Raw genomic sequence first — 22,006 nt, 5'->3', positions numbered from 1 at the left:
AAATGATATTGGCGTTAGACACAATGATGAATGTGTATTCAAACATGAACCTGGCAAAACTTATGTTGGAGGTTTATGAGCTATAATCATGCATGACATTTTTTAAATACAGACAACATCATGTAAAACAAAAAGCGGGGTAAATGTATATTTACATTAATAATTTACTCAGACAGCAACCCAACTCTTTATTTCTATGGATTACATTGGAAAAAGACAGAAGAAGGTTGCAACATTATGGAAATATTGTCAGACAAATCAATGAGCAAATGAGTTCTTCCATGCCTGTTATTATTGAAGTCAATCATTGTAGCTCAGTTATTGCAATAAAATAATAATTATTGATATAAACCTGTAATTGAACTCCATTTTGACAGTATGCATTCTTCTGATGTTTTCCTGTTTCCAGGACCCTGCAATAGCAACTAGTAAAAGGGTAGGGGATACTCCATATGATTCATATGACCGTGGTACTGCGAAAGGCGCTTGGGTCTTTGAATCAGATGGAAAAACACCTATTGTAGGAGAGGTAAGCTGTTGTTGTTTTTTATCTTTCAAATGACAAAACAACATGATTATTGTTGTTCTATGTTTGTTACAATTTTTCCATCCTCCTGCATTAAAAATGTAGAAATTGTTCTAAACTCTAAATCAACTTATTTGTGCAAATGGGTATTATTGTTAACCTGACGAGCCAGATGAATTTCGTTCCGCTTAGCTCTGCCTAGCTTCACTCACATCCATCTGAGACCTCTTCCATACAGAGTGATTTCTTCAACCAATTTTATTGTCCAGCCAATCTGTCTGTCTGTCTGTCTAAGGAATTGTGGATAATTGATATTCTTACATCTGAAACTTATCCATATTATCCTTATTATGTTTGACTAAAGACCTACAGGGAAAATGTTTTTTTTTAAAGTTGGCAAATATTTATTTTTCTTATGTTATTGGGAGGCAATATAAATAAATAAATAAAAATAGAAAAATTGTTTTCAAGAGAAATTTTTAAATGTGTCACCTTGTGTCCAGAGTATGTAGAATTCAAACTCTGCGGAATTGCGATAACATCTTTTGCAGTTTAGCTTGTACGTTAGTTCCATTAGACACCCCACTATATGTGCTGGTACAGTTATTTCACTGCCTGCAACACACCAGCTGATATTTATGGACATTCAAGCCCCCAGAAGGTTATTTTTGATCCCTGTTCCCACAGAGCACACATTTGTAAAGTTCTTTCCTGCAGAGTGTTGAAGTGGTGAGAAATGTATGTTGCTCCCATGGTTTTATATTGTTGCCCTTGATTACACAGAAAATTAGGCCCAGTCCCCACAATAATCACCTTTTCATGCTGAACAGGTCAAATGCTGAACAGGTCAAACATATGCATTGATTCTGCATTAGTGTTTAATCTTAAAACGTTCTGAGTCATTGCATGATAGATTGGCTTTTCAAATGTGTGCAAGTGTGTTTGTTTGTGAGATAGAAAAAATGACTGTCTGCCAGTTCATCTGTGTGTACCCATTTTCAAATGAGAAGCTGTATTAGACAGTCTGTACATGCAGACTGCACATGTGAATATGACTGATTATGGTTAATTTTCATATTATGCTGTAATGTGCTGTGGTTCTAAAAATGGGCTGGCTTGTTCAAAACAACCTTTCCTGTTTCTACATTAGTTAAAAAGTGATGCAGCCAGTGGAATTCTGGATGTACAACCCCATTATCTCCCTCCCCCAACCTCCAAAGCACACATACTTTACTGGGCACACATTGGCACCACATCCAGGCTCAAGTTTTCTGCAGCTTTTAGTTACCTCCAAACTCTATTCACAAATATATGCTTTTTTCATTTTCTTACTTCAAACTTAATAGGACTTTAAACTATCACTGTGAGTTCCTAACAGTTAATACTACACACCATGTTTTAGCCACATTCAGTACTCTTCACCATACTTTTTGCATGAGTATGTAACCTCCCAAAAACCTTCATTGATGTAGAACTCCTTAGAGTCATACCCAAAGCATGTTAAACAGGTAATAGACTTTGATAGCAACATATTTCATGCTCTGTTTTCCTGAAATTATTTTCCCAAAACTGCATTTACTTTGACCTTTTTGTGAGCATTTCCAGTGTGGAGTTGAGAGGGCTGAGCTGGTATCTCCTACCTCTGCAATAGTGTTGACCAAGGTCTTGCTCCGGAACTAGTGGCGGAAAGACCCCATCACGAATCTAAACAACCATGCTTTTTAACAATAAAATTAGAAACAGTTATTCTGACACAGCAGTTACACCTTAAAGGTCTATATCATGCAAAATCATTTTTTTTTAGCTTTTAGCTTTGTTATGGTGCAATTCCTTCATCAAAATCATGCCCAAAAATTTTATTTTTCTTGATTCATGCATATCTAAGTAATCCTTGTGAATTCTACTCTGAGCAGCAGCCCCTCCCTGTCCTGGAAAACAGAGTGTCCTTGACTGGGTCTGCATATAGCTGTCATTACCCGCCCCCTCCAGGAAGTACCTACCTTGACTGTGCCTCCTATGCTCAGAAAATGAGACACTAGTTTACCTATCTTTATTTTCCCTCCCCCATGATCTAAGATATTTTTAAGTTTTTTTATTTGATTTTTGTAAAATAATAGGGCCATTATTACATTACTAGAGGTCAGCCCCTTTCCCAACATTTCTACACCTGTTACAAGGATGAAAACAGATTATCAGAGTGTAAATGTACTCCAGAAGAAGGCCCTGGCATGAAGGTAATTTACTAGGAACTTTTTTAAGGGGTTTTGTGATGGAAGGGTGCTGAACATTTCAAATTGATGAAATATTTTATCTATTCTACCTGAATCCTATCAATGTAATCTAGTTTACAGCTCATATTTTCAGTTAAAAGAGCTAATTTCTTTAAATAATAGGGATTATGTGTCACATATGTCTCACTTTGTATGCAAAAACCTATTTATACCAACATATTCTTCTTCCCTGATGAGGTAGGTAATAAAATTAATTGTAGTAAATAAAGCAACTGGAAGGGAAAAGAAAGGGTAAGTAGCATGGACGTACAACAGAAAGATATAAGACACGGTTAATGGATCAGAAGTGGCTGTAGATAATAGATCAGAATGCACCCAGAGACAGACAGTCTGTCTAACTGAGCAGCTGACAAGACAATTACACAGAAATCAATCTACAATGAGATGTAAGAGACAAAAGCTGTTTATAAGGTACCTGGAACAAGAGGCCAGACAAGGTGGAAGCAAGAGAATTACTTTTTGAAGAGAGGGTGGGTAAAGGGACACAGAAGCAGTCAAAAGAAAGAGACAAAGTCCAAAATGGCAAGAGGGACATAGTAACTGAAAAAGGCAGCAAGAGGTATGTAGTGACAAATGCTAGCTGATTAGTTTAAAGGATTTGCCCTGTAGAAACCGTCAGCGGGGTTCTGTATATGACAAAATCCTAGAGTAAGGGAACAAATGACTCATAAAAGAAATATGGCATCCGCAACGGTCTATCAATAAGCTATGACCTTGGAGTTTTTACCATGTGCCAAAAGCACCCGCCCATAAATCTGTGTGCATGCACGTGAGTGTACATAAGCATAATTCTTACCTTCGCTACAAGCCGGCTGTAAAGTTATTACCGGCAGAAGTAAAGGTAAAAGATAGCTGGAGTGGAGCAACCTTGAGATTTGAAATCCACAGTAGTGTTTACACGCAAAAGCTGCTCATACACCAACACACACACAAACACACACATTGGAAATCTCTCCCTCTCTCTTTGTGGATTAATCATTTTTCTCAATACACGTCATTAAGCATGACTTCTAACACACAGTCACGTCGCAAGATTTCTATTGCACTATCGATTTCTTCTCTTCTCTGTTCTCTCCCTCAAGTCGTCCAGCTCTTTATCCCCTTTCTCCTTTGCCACCTTTCCCTCATCAATCCAACCCCTTACTTTAGTTCATCTATTTTTTCCTCTCTTTCTCATTCCCACATCTTGGAGTTGTTTCTCTGACAACCCCACAGTTTTTTTCTTCCTTTTTCTTAGAATTTCTATGGATCCCACTTCTATATAATTGCAGGAGCTCATGCCCTGTTAACATGTGTTACAGACACCACACCCTAATACACTTGAATAATGTTAAAAAAAAAAAACTTTTTTAAACTCTATTTTAAATATGGACAAAATACAAGACACATTTTGTAAAGTGGATACCAAATACATTTTCCCACGGTTTTATCTGGAACAGTTTTAAACAAATACCTTTTATGCATTCTCTGATTTGTAGGTTTGGCCAGGGGAGACGGTATTCCCAGACTACACCAGCCAAAACTGCATCGACTGGTGGGTAGATGAATACGAGCGATTCTACCAGGAGATCAAACACGATGCCCTCTGGATTGTAAGTGGATTTCAGAAACAAAAAGCGATCTCAGTAATTAGCTGCAGAATGGTAAAAAAAACATCCTGACACTATTTCGCACCCAATTACAAACACTCAGCCAGGGATAGCTTACTTGAATTTCTGATACATTTTTTGGCAATTACATTCCTGTGGATCGAGCCCCACATCAACAAGAAAAAGCTGCGACTAAACCAGACTGAAATCTGTGCTGTTAATGATTTCTCAGCTGAAATTGTGGTTTGGGCTCTCATTACTCAGACCATTTTTCACAAAACACATAGCTAAGCCCAAGCTCAGAGATGTGGCCCTCTCAAATGCCTCTGGAGTCTTTTAGTCAATCCAGGTCTCTTGACCAATTGAAATAAAGAAAAAACATGTTGGTTAAAAATAGTCTAATTTTTCAGCATGTCAACACTGTAGTTGAAGATCAAGGATTCCCAAAGCAGCATAAAAAAACAAGAGATAATAATAACTCCTTATTCAAGTTATTAGGTTGCTCTTACCATGTATTTTTTGTTTATTATGTAATGTATGTACTTTCAGGACATGAATGAAGTGGCTAATTTCCAGAAAGGATCAGTTAAAGGCTGCGTTGATAACAAACTGAACTACCCACCCTACACTCCAAGTAAGAATTTTTATTTCAATATCTAAGACAAAAATCAATAGGAAATATCAAATCATCCTGTACTTCTGCCTTACTGTACATGGTTGTTGGGTGAATTGTGGCAATATAAAAATAAAATAAAATTACATAAATGAGTTGTTTATATATATATATATATATATATATATATATATATATATATATATATATATATATATATATATATATATATATGTATATATATATATATAAACAACTCATTTATGTAATATTTTTTTATTTTATACATATACGTGTCTGTGTGTGTGTGTGTGTGTGTGTGTGTGTGTGTGTGTGTGTGTGTGTGTGTGTGTGTGTGTGTGTGTGTGTGTGTGTGTGTGTGTGTGTGTGTGCTTTTGACATCCAAATAAAAACCATTGGGTCCCTGGTGGAGATTTTTGATGATGACCATTTTTAAGTATCTTATAATCTAGCAGTGACCTGGACTGCATGATCATAAGGGCATGAATAAGTGCTCCCAATATCATCGTTTTTTGTGCACTCTTGCTTAATCATGCATCACCTCCCCTGCCTTTTATTTTTATTTTTCATTTCTTCTCCTTAATGTTAAGAGTTTTAATCAAAAAATGTAGCATCTTATATCAAGGTCACTCAAATTCTAATTGTGCCTACCCCACAGTTGCTTAAGCTAAATCCAGCTTTATAATTAGAATTCGTTAAATTTTATTTCTTACATTATCGTTCAATCTCCTTACTTTCCACAGAGATTATAGATGAGGTGATGTACAGTAAGACTCTTTGTATGGATGCCAAGCAGGCCTGGGGGGACCACTATGATGTCCACAGTTTGTACGGCTACTCTATGGTGCTGGCCTCTGAAAAGTGAGTACATCTATAATCAGTGACAGGAGTAGTATGACTAGCTTTTTGATTGAAAGCCAACCCACTGTCTTCCTTCCTAGAGCAACGAGGCACTGGCAAACTAAATGTACCTTCCAATGTAAAAAAAAAAGTGAAAAAAATACACAAACTATTGGAAAACAAGTTCAAAATCAGATAGTGTTATGCAATGTCTCTGGAAAAAAAAGTTTTCATTGCAGTGCAGAGACTTGTGCCCTGCTCCAAATCATAGAAAATGACTCCTGTAAAAAATTCTACGTCGAATACCATGTGCAGAAATATGTTTTAATGAGCCCACCTCCCAGGGTGCTCAAATTTCTCATCTGAGTTTTGGCACTGGAACTGCGTAATGGCCCATTATGTTCACAAACCTACAAAGGGGGCATCACGGTGAGTACAGGGCATAATCACTGGAGCATGGAAATTCATGTGGATCATGGATATCTGCCAAAAGACTGTACAAATGCTGGCTTTATGACAAATAACTGCCCTTTCATGCCCAAAAAAGTTTTCTGGATTCATACTTAATTTCATGTGTATCATGTAGGCAGTTGGCTGGCCAATTTTTGAATAATTTTTATTGAAATTGTGAAAATAGATGTAACACACATCATAGTAATATTAAGTCTGTTACAGTGATCTGGCATGCCTCTGCAATTGACCTGCAGGCGCATCAAATCACGTGGCAAGTCTATCTACAATGTAAAGCAAAGGAACAACAAAAGCCGAGACTTAAAAGAACCAGACAAGGTTGGGCAGAGCACATCCGGTTTCAAAGTGACAACATTTAGCCGATTCTTTTAGTGATCAGTTTTAGTTTTATAACAGTTTGGTAAATCAATTTAGAAAAAGCAAAACACTTAAATTGAAACAGTCAGCTTTATAATTGGACTGGCCATTCCACTGCCTAATTAACGCAGGGTCAGTTGTCCTATTTTAAACAAGTACAGGTGATTAAAAAGAAATCAAGCAAATAATACCTGTCACAGAATAGGAGACAAGTCTAACTGAGCAATTTTTAGAGTAGAACAGAAGATTCAACAAAAGATTCCTACTTTAAAGATGAACTCATTAGAAGATTTGCAAGTTACAAGAAAAAAAATGCATAGAAGTGATAAAGCTGCAGGCATGGATCCATTTAGTGAAGTCAAACAGGCCAAAATATGTACTTTATCAAATGGCATATATATTTTTTAAAGATTTATGATAATGTATCTGAAATGAGTTCACTTAGATACTTTAACAGTGCACACTTGCCATTGATTTTAGACTGGACTCACACATCTACTAAAACTCAATGACACAGAGCATAGAAACACATTTTACTAGACTTTAATGTTTTATGACATATGCTGAAAAACTTAGAATTTTTGGCAAGCCATCAAAACCTTCAGCAACAATAATGTTGGGATTATCTTAGACTTTTATTCAAACCTTATGAAAGGAACAAACAAAAACAGATGACACAATGATTACTGTAACATTCAGATATTATGATATATCAAAGCAAAATCCCATTTATCAAATAAGCAAAGCTTAATCTTTATTGGTGTATATAGTGTCCCCTAGACACCCTTTTTATTTAGGCTTTTTTAGTACCATGTAGAAAGTACACTGGCATGTCTCACAATGTTTAAAAAATGCCATTATAGAGAAAATATAAGAAGATCAAAGCTAAAGTATGTGTACTCTAATAAGTGGCATCTATGCAGATAGACAAACAGTTAAAATGTTGCTTGTGTCATATTTTTTCTGAAACTAAAATAGCCTGAAGGATTTAGCCTGACATAACACTTAGCAAAAATGTAGGTCCTGTTTTATAGACCTCTTAAACAACCCTTATGACCAGCTGATGTATTTGCACCTACATGTTTTTATTGATGTTTTTTTTAAAAACTGTTTTTAACCAAAATGAGTCAGATTATGATTAGGCTCGTAAAGCTTTTCCTATACTTAATTTTACACAATTTCACACAAGTGTGAATCTGAAATTCTAACTATATGTCAAAGTTATATACAATTTATTCTTAAAGCTGTATTTTGAATTCCATCTTCTTTTACCAGAAGACTCTCAATGCACTGAGTAAAACTCAATACTGTTTCGGTTGGAAGATTGGTTTGTGCGCCTATCTCCAGCAGTTATTGGGCAAGAGGCATGGTACCCTATAACAGAACACCAGCCCATTACAGGACAACACACAAACACTCATTCATCAGTCTCATCTGTAGAGACCAACTAACCTAACAGTTGTGTTTTTGGACTGTTGGGGGAAGCCAAAGTACCCAGAGAGAACCCACGTACCCAAGAGGAGAACATGCAAAATCCAAACATGAAGTCCTCAATGCTAAAATGTATTTATTTTATTATTTTTTATAGGAGAGTCTTCTTAATTTTTCTTGTTTGTTTCTTTGTTTGTTTGTTTGTTTTTCCGTAAGATTTCAAGAGTGCTAAAATATATGAAAAAGTGTAACAATCTGGGTTCACATGGGTTTACCTTACAATACAAAAAATAAAAGGAGAAATGCTGGTGTATCACTGTGTGTATATGGAAGAGGCTGTCCCTAAGGATGTCTTAATCAGTCAACAATAAGGTCGTCCACAAAAAAAAAAAAACAAGAAAAAAAACATCTGTAGTAAAACAGCTTTGAAAGTGCAATATAAAGCTTAGGAAATTTTAAATTTATAAATAATCACAGAAGCAAATTTACAGTTTTTGGTGCACGAACTAGGATGTCTAATCATTAGCACTCACTTTGAACAGTGTGCTTGTTCATGATAGAAGGCAGCAGAAATATGTGCACAGTAAAACCAAACCACTGTAGGACTGTGTGTGCTCACACCCACACTCACAAGTCAAACACAAACCCACCTGAGACTCAGAAATATAATCCCACTGAAGACAATTTGCTGAATCACTACTTCTGTATTAAAGTTAGCTCATAATTCATTTGTCTTTTTTCCATTCTTTGCTGTTTTTTTCTCCCTCCCTCCTCTAATTAAAATGTAATATTGGCAGGAGACACGTTTTGTAAACATCAGCAAGACTTGTATTGTCATGGAGATCAATGCAGCTTCGATTTCTCCCAAGCTGAACAATAGCATACAGCCGGGAAAGGGAAGAAAGCACTACAAGTCTGTGTGATTTATTCTGCAAACACTGATGTTTGTGTGCACGTGCTTGGTATTTTTTTTCACCCTTTGTAATCTTTTGTTTATGGTTCCAACATCCTTTGCATCATAATGACCCCCTCCCCCCCACACACACACACACCTTAAACAGTTCTCTCCTGTCCCCTGTCCTATTCACAGAGCCCTGGAACGTGTGTTCGGGTCAAACCGTACCCTGTTGCTGACGCGCTCCTCCTTCCCAGGTGTGGGGAAATATTCAGGACATTGGTTGGGTGACAATGGTGCCAACTGGAACGACATAAAATGGGCTATTCCTGGCATGCTGGAGTTTGGGCTATTCGGAGTTCCCTACGTGAGTACCACATGGCAATTTCCTCAAAGAACATAGGTAGATACATGAACAAAGAAGAATATGAAAGAAAACAATTTTATTATTTGGCTGCTATGACAGGATCCTCCATGACAGTGGTTTTATATTTATGCAACTCCTAGAGTTTGCACGCCGTAAAAAGACTATGTCCAAATGTAACTTGGTGTCACTGCTTCGCTGACTGTCAGTCCTTCACTGTGCCTATAAACAATTTAAAAGAACAGTGTGTAACAGTTAATTACGTTCATAGCAGGCAAGTAAAAGATAGCACACATCTCTAAAGTCCACCGCTCTCTAGCAATAAAATGTTATTGGATGGCTGTCTTTCTTGCAAATGAAAAACCAACTAGGCTGGATTCACTGTGAAGGGTTTTATTGTTCATAGGCAATTTCCATCTGAGAAAAGGCAAATGAGGAAAACAGTTTCATTGTTACTTCTTCCTTGCCGTCTCTAACTCTCCCTGCTGTGCACAATAATTATTAACCTCTATTTCACAAATGTCTGACCCCAAAAAACACAAATGGAAAAAAAAAGGTTTCTGGCATTTACTCCCTTGAATCTTTCCAAAATGCACTCTTTTTAATGTTACATATCTGCTCTGCAAATAGGTAACCACCTTAATGGTTGCCATACATTGTACTTTTAAGACACACTGCATGAACGTATTACATTTTCAGTTCATAAGACCTTAAATAAGGGATTTCCTTACGGCATTTTTACAGACTTTTTGAAGACCAATGTGTGAAATTTGAAAAGTCACTTAGAATAAATCATAGCTGCTAGTGTTTTGCCAATTTTAGCAATGGCTGGTGTATGTCAATAAATTAGAGTGTCATGGAAAAGTCAACTTGTGTATATTCATTACACACAAAACTATAAATGTTGAGTTTTGTCCTGTTCATTTTGATTACAAGAAATACCCAAACTTCAGTTTCTCAGAAGATTTGAATTATTCTTCAGATCAATGAAACTATTTCTAATACAGAAATGTGATGTTATGGTCATGTTATGACCTACACAATCATGTAGAAGAATGTTGTCTTCTGGCACTGTCTGCAGCAGGCTTAAGGAGGGCAGGTAAATGAGAAAAGTGGTGGAATGCAGATAACTCAAAGGCCAGAATCATGATGCACAGACTTATAAGGCATGTGCAGTCCTTATTTTAAACATCTCCTGAAAAATCCTTTGGCTTAGGGCAAAAATAAAGCAACCTGGGCTTCCACCAGCAGCACCACAGGCTGATGTTACCTTCTCAAATTAAAGTTTTGAGATATATTGATCACTCAATGATATTATAATTTAATTTGTACACCTTTAATTCTGTCCTATAATTGGTTTTCTCTGTTGCACCCTGAAATTTATGGGTAATAATGGTTAGAGTTGTCAATAACTGTTTAACATAATTCAGAGGCCATTTTGTGACAATAAGGCAGACAAGAGTACCCAACATAACATCGATTTAAATTTCTGAAAGACTACCGTTAGCTACTTTATAAAAACAGCATCTCACAGACAAACATACAAGTAGAAATGCACTGCCACCAACTACCCAAGAGTTTGTCTCTCCGTAGCACAGCAGTGAGAAAACAACAGGAAACATACTGCAAACCTCACACTCTCTCCTCCAGCTGTGCACATCAGGTGGTCTTACAGATGCCAACTATTCCTGGTAGGACTCTGTCAAGCGGATTTTCGGAGCTTCAGCAAACACATAAACACACATGCATGCTTCACAAACAAAGAAGCCAAGGAGGAGGTATAGGAATTGGACTGATTCACTCTCGTTCTATTAATGAGAAAGATGTGGCCGGTTGTGGAAAATAGAAAACATGAAGTGTCTGTGAACTGACGAAGGAGCAGGAGTTTGCATTTTGCAATTGACTTGCTCACAGCTGCCAATAAAAGTAAACCAAGTTAAGTTATTGTATAAGATAATTTTACACTTCGGGGGATCTGTTAACAGCATGAGATGTTTTCTTTTAACAGGTGCTTAGACTGATGTTCATAACCTTTAGATATTTCATTTTCATAAATCAAACTAGGAATGCACAGCATGGATCCACAGAGTTTATTACTCTGGGTTTGTCAAATGACCTTCCAGCTCTCTGTTTCCAGTACAACAATATCATGGAGCTAAGTTGACACACACCACAGGTACTGTCAAAATGTCACCCTGACATTCCTCCTGTGCGTTTCAGATCGGAGCCGACATCTGTGGATTCTTTGATGATTCAAGTGAAGAGTTGTGTCGTCGCTGGATGCAGGTTGGAGCTTTCTATCCCTTCAGTCGGAACCACAACGCTGAGGGCTACAGGGTACAGTAAAGGCATTTTGTCCTGCGGTTCTTTTATTTGAGTGTCACTTTTAGATTTATGTATTGCACTGCCCCTGTTTGGTCTAAATTGCTGCAGGGTATACCCTTTACTCCATAACACTATATTGGTGCTGTAAAGTCCAAGCAGTTGAAAACATAAACTACTCAGTTTATCCACAGAGATTGGTGTACACCAATACTAGTACATTAGCTTTATGGAACTGGAGCATTGGGACCTCTGATTTAGGCTTTAAAACTTTGAATGTCAGCTGTTAAACATCATAGCCTCCCTGGGGACTGCAGCAAAATACAATAAAATAAAACAAAAACAGATTCACACACTTCATACCGATATTTGCAGATTTTACGGTTAAGCAAAATGTAACAGCTCTGCTGAAGTTTGTCAGATTAGCATAATATGATTTGCCATATGTTGGACGCAATACCAGCATGTTGTAAAATATCAAGACAGTTTCAGCTAAGATGTCCCCCACTGACAACAGATGGAGGTATTACTTTTTCTACCTGTACATCCTCACCCCCAGCTGTGAGCCTAGCTGGATGTGCTGTTCAGAAATGAGTAGTTTCTGTAAACCACTTGTTTTGCCTTAATGATGGTAGCAGGCTAGCATCTGACAGCATGTATTTTAATGTATCTGTTAATTAATACAAGAGAAAATAAAACAATGATCCATTTCCTGCATCGCTTTATGGGCATGTCCATAGACTGAATGTGCCAGGTCATCAAGACATGCTCTGTACACATTATAGTGCTTACATCAGGGTTTTTATGCATAACATGATGTAAAATTAACATATAGTTCTTGAATTTTGGTGTTCAGTTTAATTTCACTGAACACTTTCATGCAATGTACTTTGAAGGCACCCACAGTAATCACTGCTTAAAACACAGCTAAATTTAGCCTAATTACACAAGCCAGGAGCAGGGCTAAATGACTAACCATTGGGAGCCAAAGGAGCCAACGTTTATTGCTAATCTGATCCAAATGATCTGGCTCACTGATGGGGCTCAGAATTCCCATCACTAATTTGTAGGAATGTGATATGTTGATGTTAAATTTAAGATGCTGATTTGTTTTAGGTTTATGAAAATAAATAAATAAATGCCACCCCTGTTTATTAGATGGATCTGAACAGAAATATGTGTAAATGAAAGTGCTTGGTCACAATAGTTCATCGTTATTTAATGTAGTTCATTTTAACGTTTCTCGCTGTTAATGATTAACTGCAGAAAACTTCCTTAAGGTGCTGACCTCGTTACCATGCTTCAAATGATAAAAATATTGAATTTATGGCTATGCCCCATATTATTCATATCCCTGGCAGATTTTGTTAAAAAACTTTTTTTCAACCACAAAGTTGACTTCTGACAGGATATAAGACTGAAATATCTCAGAAGATAAAGAAACAATGGAAATGAGCATCAATTTTACATTCTGTTAAAAGTGGCCTATCCATGTTTTATATATATTTGCCCGTCTCAATAATGACTGTAAAGCATTTATAAGCTTGAGTTTCCTATGATATTTTCATGATTCATCTTTGGTGATGATGTTGGAAGACCTCCTCACATTCAATATTTTGTTCCTGCCATACATTCTCTCTATCAGATTCAGGTAGCGACTCAGGCAAGGCTGATCCAAGGCTGATCCAAAATGTTACCATCACCTCCAGTCAGAATAAATGCAGGCCTATTGGTCAGACTAACAGAGTATATTAAACCTGAATTTGTCAGGGGTGTGAATAATTTTGGGCTCAACTATGCACAACTTTCTAATTACAAAAGCTGCCTAAATCCCTTTACATTTACCCAACTTAACACTAATATTCAGAGCAGTGGGCACTTTTGGGCAGAACTTCGACATGTGGTGGGTGAAGATGGAGCCAACCACAACCTTCCAACTGCGAGATGGCAACTGTTCTCACAGCCACTGCATGGGATAGTTTTCCTGACTTTTGAAGATTGTACAATAGCTTTAATTACATCATATTTCTGCTTCTTTCCCTCTTTGAGGGATTGATTAGAGAAATAGTCATCTTGGGACATGTCTTGTTGATACCACATGTAAACAAGAAGTTATGGATTACTAATTAAAAGTGCTGAACACTGAATACTTATTGTTGAGAGTATTGGGAGGTGCCAATAATTGTGGCATTAGTGATTTTGCAAAAATACATTTATTTATTTTGTGTGCATTTCTTTGTTAACTGAATACCTGTATTCACTTTAAAGACTGAATTGTAAAATTTTCACATCAAGGAACATCATGCTACTGTAAGAAAAAGATTCAATTCAATTCAATTCAATTTTATTTATATAGCGCCAATTCATGAAACATGTCATCTCAAGGCACTTTACAAAGTCAAGTTCAATCATATTATACAGATTGGGTCAGATTATACAGATTGGTCAAAAATTTCCTATATAAGGAAACCAGTTGATTGCATCAAACCCCACCGACAAGCAGCATTCACTCCTGGAGAAGCGTAGAGCTACAGGGCGAGTCATCTGCATTGTACATGGCTTTGCTGCAATCCCTCATACTGAGCAAGCATGAAGCGACAGTGGGAAGAAAAACTCCCCATTAACGGGAAGGAAAACCTCCGGCAGAACCGGGCTCAGTATGAACGGTCATCTGCCTCGACCGACTGGGGGTTACAGAAGACAGAGCAGAGACACAACAAGAGAGACAAAATAGCACAGAAGCACACATCGATCCAGTAATCTGTTCTACATTAGATGGTAATAGCGGGTGAACCGTCTTCTCTGGATGATGTCACAGTTAACAGAACGCCAGACCAGATGTACCTACTAGGAAGATTTTGTTTATGTTTATTGCTCAACTTAAAAGTAACATGTCAAATCAGTAGATTTTTTGTACTTGGGAATGGGCCTGGGTCGATGTTTATATTAGAGTATTTTTGTTGTGGACATACAACTTGTGAAAAGAAAAATGGCCTCAAACACTAAATGTCATGAAAAGTGATTTTTTTAACAAGGCTCTTTAAGGGGCACTTCCATGCTCATCTCGGCTGCAAAAACAGTTTTTAACTGGGGATGTGGAGATATGTGTGTGTGTGTGTGTGTGTGTGTGTGTGTGTGTGTGTGTGTGTGTGTGTGTGTGTGTGTGTGTGTGTGGGTGGGTGGGTGGGTGGGGGGGGTTGTTAAGATGTCGACGTTATGAGGTTTAGTGCTTACTGGAGGACAGGGATCTGATGATGGTGATGATGATGATAAATCTGATACACCATCCCCACCAAACAAGACAGCTAATGTGTGACCTTTACTCTGCCCTAATCATGGCCCTCATCAAATGCCCATGCAGCCGAGGCCGAGCACATACAGACCCGCTCCCATAAGTTGCTCATCAGCCTCTCGGAGGTGCTGAGGGCAGAAATGATTGGCTCGATGTTATAAGCTAGATGTTATAAGCATGGCGTGTTAGCAGCTAATCATCCTCTCACCGTAGTGAAACTAAATCATACTGCATTTTCACACTCTTTTTCCTTGCTAAATCTACAAAGGCCATTTCAATTTTTCTCATTATATATGGGTTTAAGGTCCACTTACATATCATAATTAGAAAAAAAAAGTTTCATTCCTGACCTGTTCAACTCAATTTTATCATCCTGTTACTCCCATGCCTTATTCAAACAAGTTGTTTCTTTGGCACTCCCTATCTATTTCCAGTTTATTCCCCAGAAGGTAAAAGACAAATCTTTGTTTTCTTTTTGTTATCCACTCCCATTCATCAACCCCACAGCTTTAATCTGTTTTTCTGCCTCCAGCCCCAGGATCCTGCTTTTTACGGTGCCGACTCAGTGCTGGTGAGAAGCTCCAGACATTACCTAAGGATACGTTACACTCTCCTGCCCTACCTCTACACACTCTTTTACAAAGCCCACACCACAGGGGAGACAGTTGTACGTCCTCTTATGCACGAGTAAGTCATTCATTATGTTTGGTTCTGTTGGTGTCGAGTCACACTGTTGTTTTCGTATAGTTTTTGCTATACTTGCTTTGACATACAAGTAGAAAGTTTTTGCTTTGATCTTTACTTAGAGGGGGAAAACATAGATGAAAGTGTTACTGTAGTGTGGTCAAAATAACTGTTGTTGCTTTTTAATAAAGGTAGCATAATTTTTTATTTTCCACTCAAATTCAATATTTTCTGAAGCTGTTTTCCACCAGTTTATTGGATTTGCACCCTCAAAATGTACTTTAACTCCATATTACCAAAATATGTTTCAATGAGTTGCAGGTTGCATGAGTTGAGCATTTCCTCTTGCTGGAGTTATTAACCACTTAAGAATGTATAGTAAAGCTACAGCACTGTTGTGGTATATTAAGTTATGGGTGTGTCAAGAACACAATACATCTAAAAAAAAACATATTTAAAGTTGCAAATATAATAAATATATTTTCAAAACTTTCTTTGAAAAGTCTTCTTCATTAAAATCTGAATTAAACAAAGGGCTCTGCACAGTTTAAAAGAACACAACATTGTCAAACTAAAGGGAAAATGTATATTAGATACGTACTGTCTTGTTTTCACTTCAGACTTATTCAGATCATTTTCAAGCCAATGGTAATAATGGTTTGCCAACAAAAGCTGTAAGTGAGCTCCCATAGAATCCAAGCACAAATTAGGAATCTGCTGTAAGAGCTAATCCCCCAAATCAAAAATATTGGTCTCTGCATAGTAACCATTAGCAATCTTTAAAACAGGTAAGTAACTGTGTTATTCTGAAAGTATGCAGCAAGCATAGTGCTTTTCTGGCTCAATTCCATAAAATATGTATTGAATGGACTCAGAGTGCAACATTGAGATAAGCAACAGATAATCATCTGACAGAAGAAGTTAATCTAACAAAGCTTTATGAAAAAAGTAATGAGCAACCCAAAATACTTTTCTATCAGAAATTTATCTGAAGGTGCATTTCACTCAAATTTTAAGTGAAAAGCAGATTGGGTTTGGATCTTAATAAAATGTGAACTTCATAATTTCTGCGAAATTATGGCTGTTGACCATATATGACACTGAACTGATGCAAGCTCAGCATCTGAAAGATATCTCGCCTAATGTGGAGCAGTGGCTCAGTGGGAACAGTAGTTGTCTTACCATCCACGTTTCCTTTTAATCTGTGAATGGTGTATGAATGTGTTTGTGAGTGCCATTGGGTGAATGTGGATAATCTAAAGTGATTTGAGTTTTCAGTAGGATGAGAAAAGCACTATTTGTTTTTTTCTGGTCCTTATAAATTTTGATTTGGACGTTGTGACGATCTAATGCCATTTTTCCTCTTGTAAGGTTCTACTCTGACAGCGCCACCTGGGATGTAGATCGCCAGTTTCTCTGGGGAAAATACCTGCTCATCACACCTGTGCTTGATCCGGTCAGTTAAGAAACAAAGTTATTTGAATCCCAATAATAAAGTAACACAGAAATTTTGAATGGACAAAACATGCATGGAAAGTCTTGTAGCATATCGATGGAGACGTATTATATCCTGTGTGAAAACAGCTTTTGCACAAAGAGAAATTTCTTACAGATGAGATGATAAGCTTCTAATACTTCCAAACCATGACCTCTCCTGAGAAAACATGACATGGGATTTTCTTTGTTGCCCTCTCCTCTTCTCATCCGTCATCCTTCTTTCTTTCAAACCCGCCCTCTTTTCTTTCAGCTCTAATGAGAGCGTTGACCTCATTACTAGAAGATTAGTAGTGCTGATAGAAGAGTGTGCTAGTGAATGTTATTGTGTGTACATACAAATGTGCGGCTATGCAAATGTGTGTGTCTGTAGGTGCTTACATTTACAGTATATATATATATATATATATATATATATATATATATGTATGTATGTATACACGCATATGAAGTAATTGCACTTGTGTCAAATGGGCCTGAATTACAAGCAGTATAGAATGCCCTCTGGTGCATTGCAAAGTAGTGGAAAGCTAAATGGATTTATGTAAGGCCGGGTAGAGTGTAACTTTAATCAGCGTGATTGCGGAGAAGTTTTTCTGTACTAAACGTGGAAGTTTGTATTTATGAAGGTTTAAAATTGGTGCTGTGCTAAATGCGGGGAAATGGAGGACCCAGACGGTGACTCGGATGTTATTTTGACCACACATGAATTTTGAAAGAAGATGAATGCACCTTCTCACATCTTGTTTGCAGTCAGATGTAAAATCCAGCTTTAGCAGTTCTACTTGAAACAGGATAAAATAAAAATAAATACCATGTCAGGAAGTTTTGCTGTGGTATCAATTATAATCAACCACTAATTTTCTTTCTCTTAAGTAGTAATTGCTTTCCATAGCAGTGCTTTGATAATTGAATACAGAGAAAAATCTGCCATAAAAGTTAATCTCCAAAAAGGGAATTAATGACCTTGCTTGTGATGACGAGGATTTTTGATGAATGCATTTCCAGTACATTAGCTAAACGTCTTCTGGAAATGGATTCAAAACTTGCACATCATGTTGCCCTTGTCTGATGGTGACGAACTTGCAACTGCTTGCAAACTCTACTCTTCTAGAGTTAAGCTCTGGATGTATTACAGGAAGTTGTGATAGCAATATGTTCAAAACAGGTAATTTATACCACAAGTATGCATTTAGAACAAAAACATAAGTAATACTACTACTACTACTAAAATAAAAAAATAAATAATATTAATAATAATAACAACAACAACAATAGTAACAATAATAATAATTATTATTATTTGTATTGTTATTATTATTATTTTGTTTATGACTATTTTACTGAAATAAATTCCTCAGCTAATAAACAGAGTTCGAATTGCATACCCTTAGATATTGGCTCTGACAAAATCAAGCCTTGGGCTGACATTCAAATGGAAAATTCAATATTGCTCCTCTGACTGTGCACCTAAGAAAACATTGAATCAAAGCTGTTACTCGTGATGTGTTGTCACATTTTTCTAAATGCACTTCAATATATTCTGATGAGGAAAGCTGAATTGACTTATGAGTAATTTGAATTTCTCGTATTTCGCGCTCTGTCATGGAACGATTTAACTTTGTAAGTCAAAGCACTGCTGAAAATGTTTCTTTCCAGATCCCTTCCGGTCTGTCTCATAATCATCATAATCAAGTTGGGGAGATCTACAATTCTCTTGCTGAAATTTATTTTGCTGCAATATGTCACTCAAGCAAGCAGTCTGTTTTAGGTGTTGCTTTAAAATAAATTTATAGGTCTGCCCCCATTTCACTCAACTATTGCAAATTACAGTAGAAGAAGCTTACAGAACCATGACATCATCATCTGGGCTTCCCCTAAAAATGTTTAGAAGCATGAGAATATTAGTGTATATAATCCTCTGACCTTGAATTTAGTATTAAAATATTAAATAAACAATTTATCACTCATTAGTTGAATATTTATCAAATAAAAATTGCCTAAGAAGGAATAACAAATTGTATGATTGAATGTCAGAGAATTAGGTAAATGTTTTCATCCTGTCTTTGTGGATACCTGATTACAAAATCCAGTTTTAAAAGACCAGTGGAAAAATTGTGATATTTAAGCTTTCAACATGGGTGTCCGGCCATGCAGTTATGTCACAATCATATCCATCTTGCATGCAGTATGAGAGTTACTGAGCTGTGATGTTTCAGTTCAATTCAGGACAAGACCAGAGCATCCACTGTGTGGAACAGACATGATTGGCTCTTATTTTTTTCATTATTCCCTTTTTTGTCTCCTCTTTATTCATCTCACTGTCTATCTATGCGTTTCTCTAAAGTTGCTCTTTGTATAATATCCAAATCAATGCATGATTTAACCTTGATCTCTGTGATAAACCAAGTGGATCTCCTGTACTGCCTCTCTTTACTGTCCCCTCTGGTTTTCAGAGTGCTTTCCACTCTGCCTTCATGCCGATAACTTCTTTTTCTTTTTAACTCAACCTTTCATCAAACGTTGGCTCCCATTGGAATTCTCTTAATCAGCTGCTCCCAACTTATCCTTGTGATCACGTTCCATTGCATCAAGCTTCTTTTTAACATGCTCTCACACTTTCAGTCTGTAGCTTTCTCTAGCCCAGCAAGTATCTGATCATTCTGCCAGATCAAATCTTTGGCCCAGCTGATCAAATCTTACCTTTCGGCTAAGTCACTTTAAAAAATAAGGATACATGCCTTTTGCATTGTCCCCTTTAATCACAATTAGCAGGCAGGCCATGTCTTGCAGAGCCTTTCCATTAGTCACAGGGGTGAGTGATAGGAGATGGTAATACAGTATGTTGAGGTATAAAGGGAGCATTTAAGTGCAGCACTTGTGACAGGTAATCAGAGGCAAACTGCAAATGTAGCCCCAAAGGCTGTGATATTTTATTTTATTTGGTTTGGATGTCCTTAAGAACCATCACGTAATTTACTCATTTTTATTAGTGAAAGCATAAATTATTTGTGGTAATAAAAATTATATCCCCGCTAAGCACCAAGCTGCAGAACATTTTGTATGCTTTAGTATACAAGATGTTCTGGACAGTGGATATGGAGAACTGCAATGTTGGCAGTTTTGTACATTTGACTTAGATCAGTAGTTCCAGAATACCACCACCACCACCACATCACTCAACCCCCTAAATACCAGTATAGCAGGCTTGAAATAACCACACTTTGGGATCCCTAATTTCATTTAAGCATTGTTTAAACACCACATCCTGCCCATCCCTTTGTGACCACGGCGTACCCATCTTCTATTGGCTACTTCCTGCAGTGTCACAAAGTTCGATTTAGCTCAACCTTTTGTGTTTTTTAGATGATGGTAGTGAGTTTGTTGCAGTCCAATTGCCTCCACTGTCACCAGATCTCAATCCGGTAGAGCACCTTTTTGGATGTGGTACATGGGAATCACATCATGGATGTGGAGCAACTGCATATTGATACCACCACAGATAATTAATGGAGTTCTAAAGTAAAGGGTGGTCCAACCTACTGCTGCCAATAAAGGGGCTACTGGGAGCATATTCAAAGACCAGCAAAACAAACTTGTGAAACTGAATATGTCTTCTTTATTATTTATCTCATATTAAAAAAAGAAAAAACTTAGCTGTGATCATTCAGCTTGAGTGTGTGACAGAACAAAAAATATGGCTTTTGCCATCAGTGCTTATTGGAAATTATATTAGTCTCTCTGCAGTTGACACATAGTGTCTCACAATTTGATATTCCTGGGAAGGACATACAGTTTGCCTTTCCTTTTGCTGTGCCCTCTGTGTTTATCTCTCCCCATCCTTCTGTTCTGCACTGTCAGAGAGAACAGGGAAGTGACAATGCTATCAAAGGGCTCAGCGTACATCTATTGATTGCCCCTGTCTGTGCAGCACCTTAAGCCATCAAAGGCTGTCACCTATCAGTCGTCTCTTGGTGCTGTCTTTTCTGTCATCTGTTGCAGCGTAGCACCGTAGAAGAAATGTGACAAGGGCTTTGTCAAAAACTTTATATTAGATGATGGGCAGTTATAAAATGGCTTTCCTAGATGGGAACATTTTATCTTTTTCTTTCACAAAATGATTTTTTGTATCTGTGCTGCCTTTATTTGCGTAATATAGCGTCACTTCTCATCTGAAGCCTTACAAGATTAAAGTGTCAAGATTGGAATGCTAAGCTTCAGCATGTATTATAAACCACAAGTACAAATGAAAACAGGTCTGATTTTATTCAAAATAATAGGCTGACATGTATTGATTTCTACGCCACATATCAGAGCCACACATTTGAGAGTTTTTCTTTTTAATTGTTATAATTAAAAGTATGGAAAGTGCACCACTGAACCTGTTTTGTCCTTTTGTCCTGCAGGGTGTGGAAAATGTCCGGGCATATATTCCAGATGCGGTGTGGTATAACTATGAAACGGTAAGAATATCCTCAATTCCTGCTCCATTGTCTATTCGAAGCATCACAGAATAGGTCAATTACATTTTACAATATTCTAACAGTGTCCTGTTAAGGTGTTGATACCCTTTAATTTTTCTCATTCTTTTATGGCTCAACCACAATCTTTAATGTACTGTATATTGTTATAATTGTCTGAAATAGACCAACACAAAGTAGTCCATAACTGATTAGGGTTGAAACAAAAATAGATACATGCTTTTCGAAATTCCGTTAAAATCAAAACCAAAGTTAAAATCTGGGCAGTGTGGAGCCATATTTTATTTCTTCTTTTGGAATAATTATGAATACAGCTGTTCAATGAGGTCATCAGA

General features: G+C 37.1%; 1 protein-coding gene across 2 annotated transcripts in view; it reads left to right on the top strand.

The window, feature by feature from the left end:
• si (sucrase-isomaltase (alpha-glucosidase)) overlaps positions 1-22,006 on the top strand; it is an 83,550-nt gene that overhangs the window by 12,665 nt on the left and 48,879 nt on the right. For both annotated transcript variants that reach the window (XM_036134488.1, XM_036134487.1), the window contains exons 12-20: positions 410-529; positions 4,296-4,409; positions 4,956-5,040; positions 5,784-5,901; positions 9,230-9,401; positions 11,619-11,735; positions 15,545-15,699; positions 17,068-17,152; positions 21,597-21,653. In XM_036134488.1, coding sequence (XP_035990381.1) covers positions 410-529; positions 4,296-4,409; positions 4,956-5,040; positions 5,784-5,901; positions 9,230-9,401; positions 11,619-11,735; positions 15,545-15,699; positions 17,068-17,152; positions 21,597-21,653 — 1,023 coding nt within the window. The remainder of the gene's footprint in view (positions 1-409; positions 530-4,295; positions 4,410-4,955; positions 5,041-5,783; positions 5,902-9,229; positions 9,402-11,618; positions 11,736-15,544; positions 15,700-17,067; positions 17,153-21,596; positions 21,654-22,006) is intronic.

The sequence above is a fragment of the Fundulus heteroclitus genome, unplaced genomic scaffold, assembly GCF_011125445.2.
Source record: "Fundulus heteroclitus isolate FHET01 unplaced genomic scaffold, MU-UCD_Fhet_4.1 scaffold_83, whole genome shotgun sequence".
NCBI classification, from domain to species: Eukaryota; Metazoa; Chordata; class Actinopteri; order Cyprinodontiformes; family Fundulidae; genus Fundulus; species Fundulus heteroclitus.
This window is presented reverse-complemented; position numbering and strand designations above follow the sequence as displayed.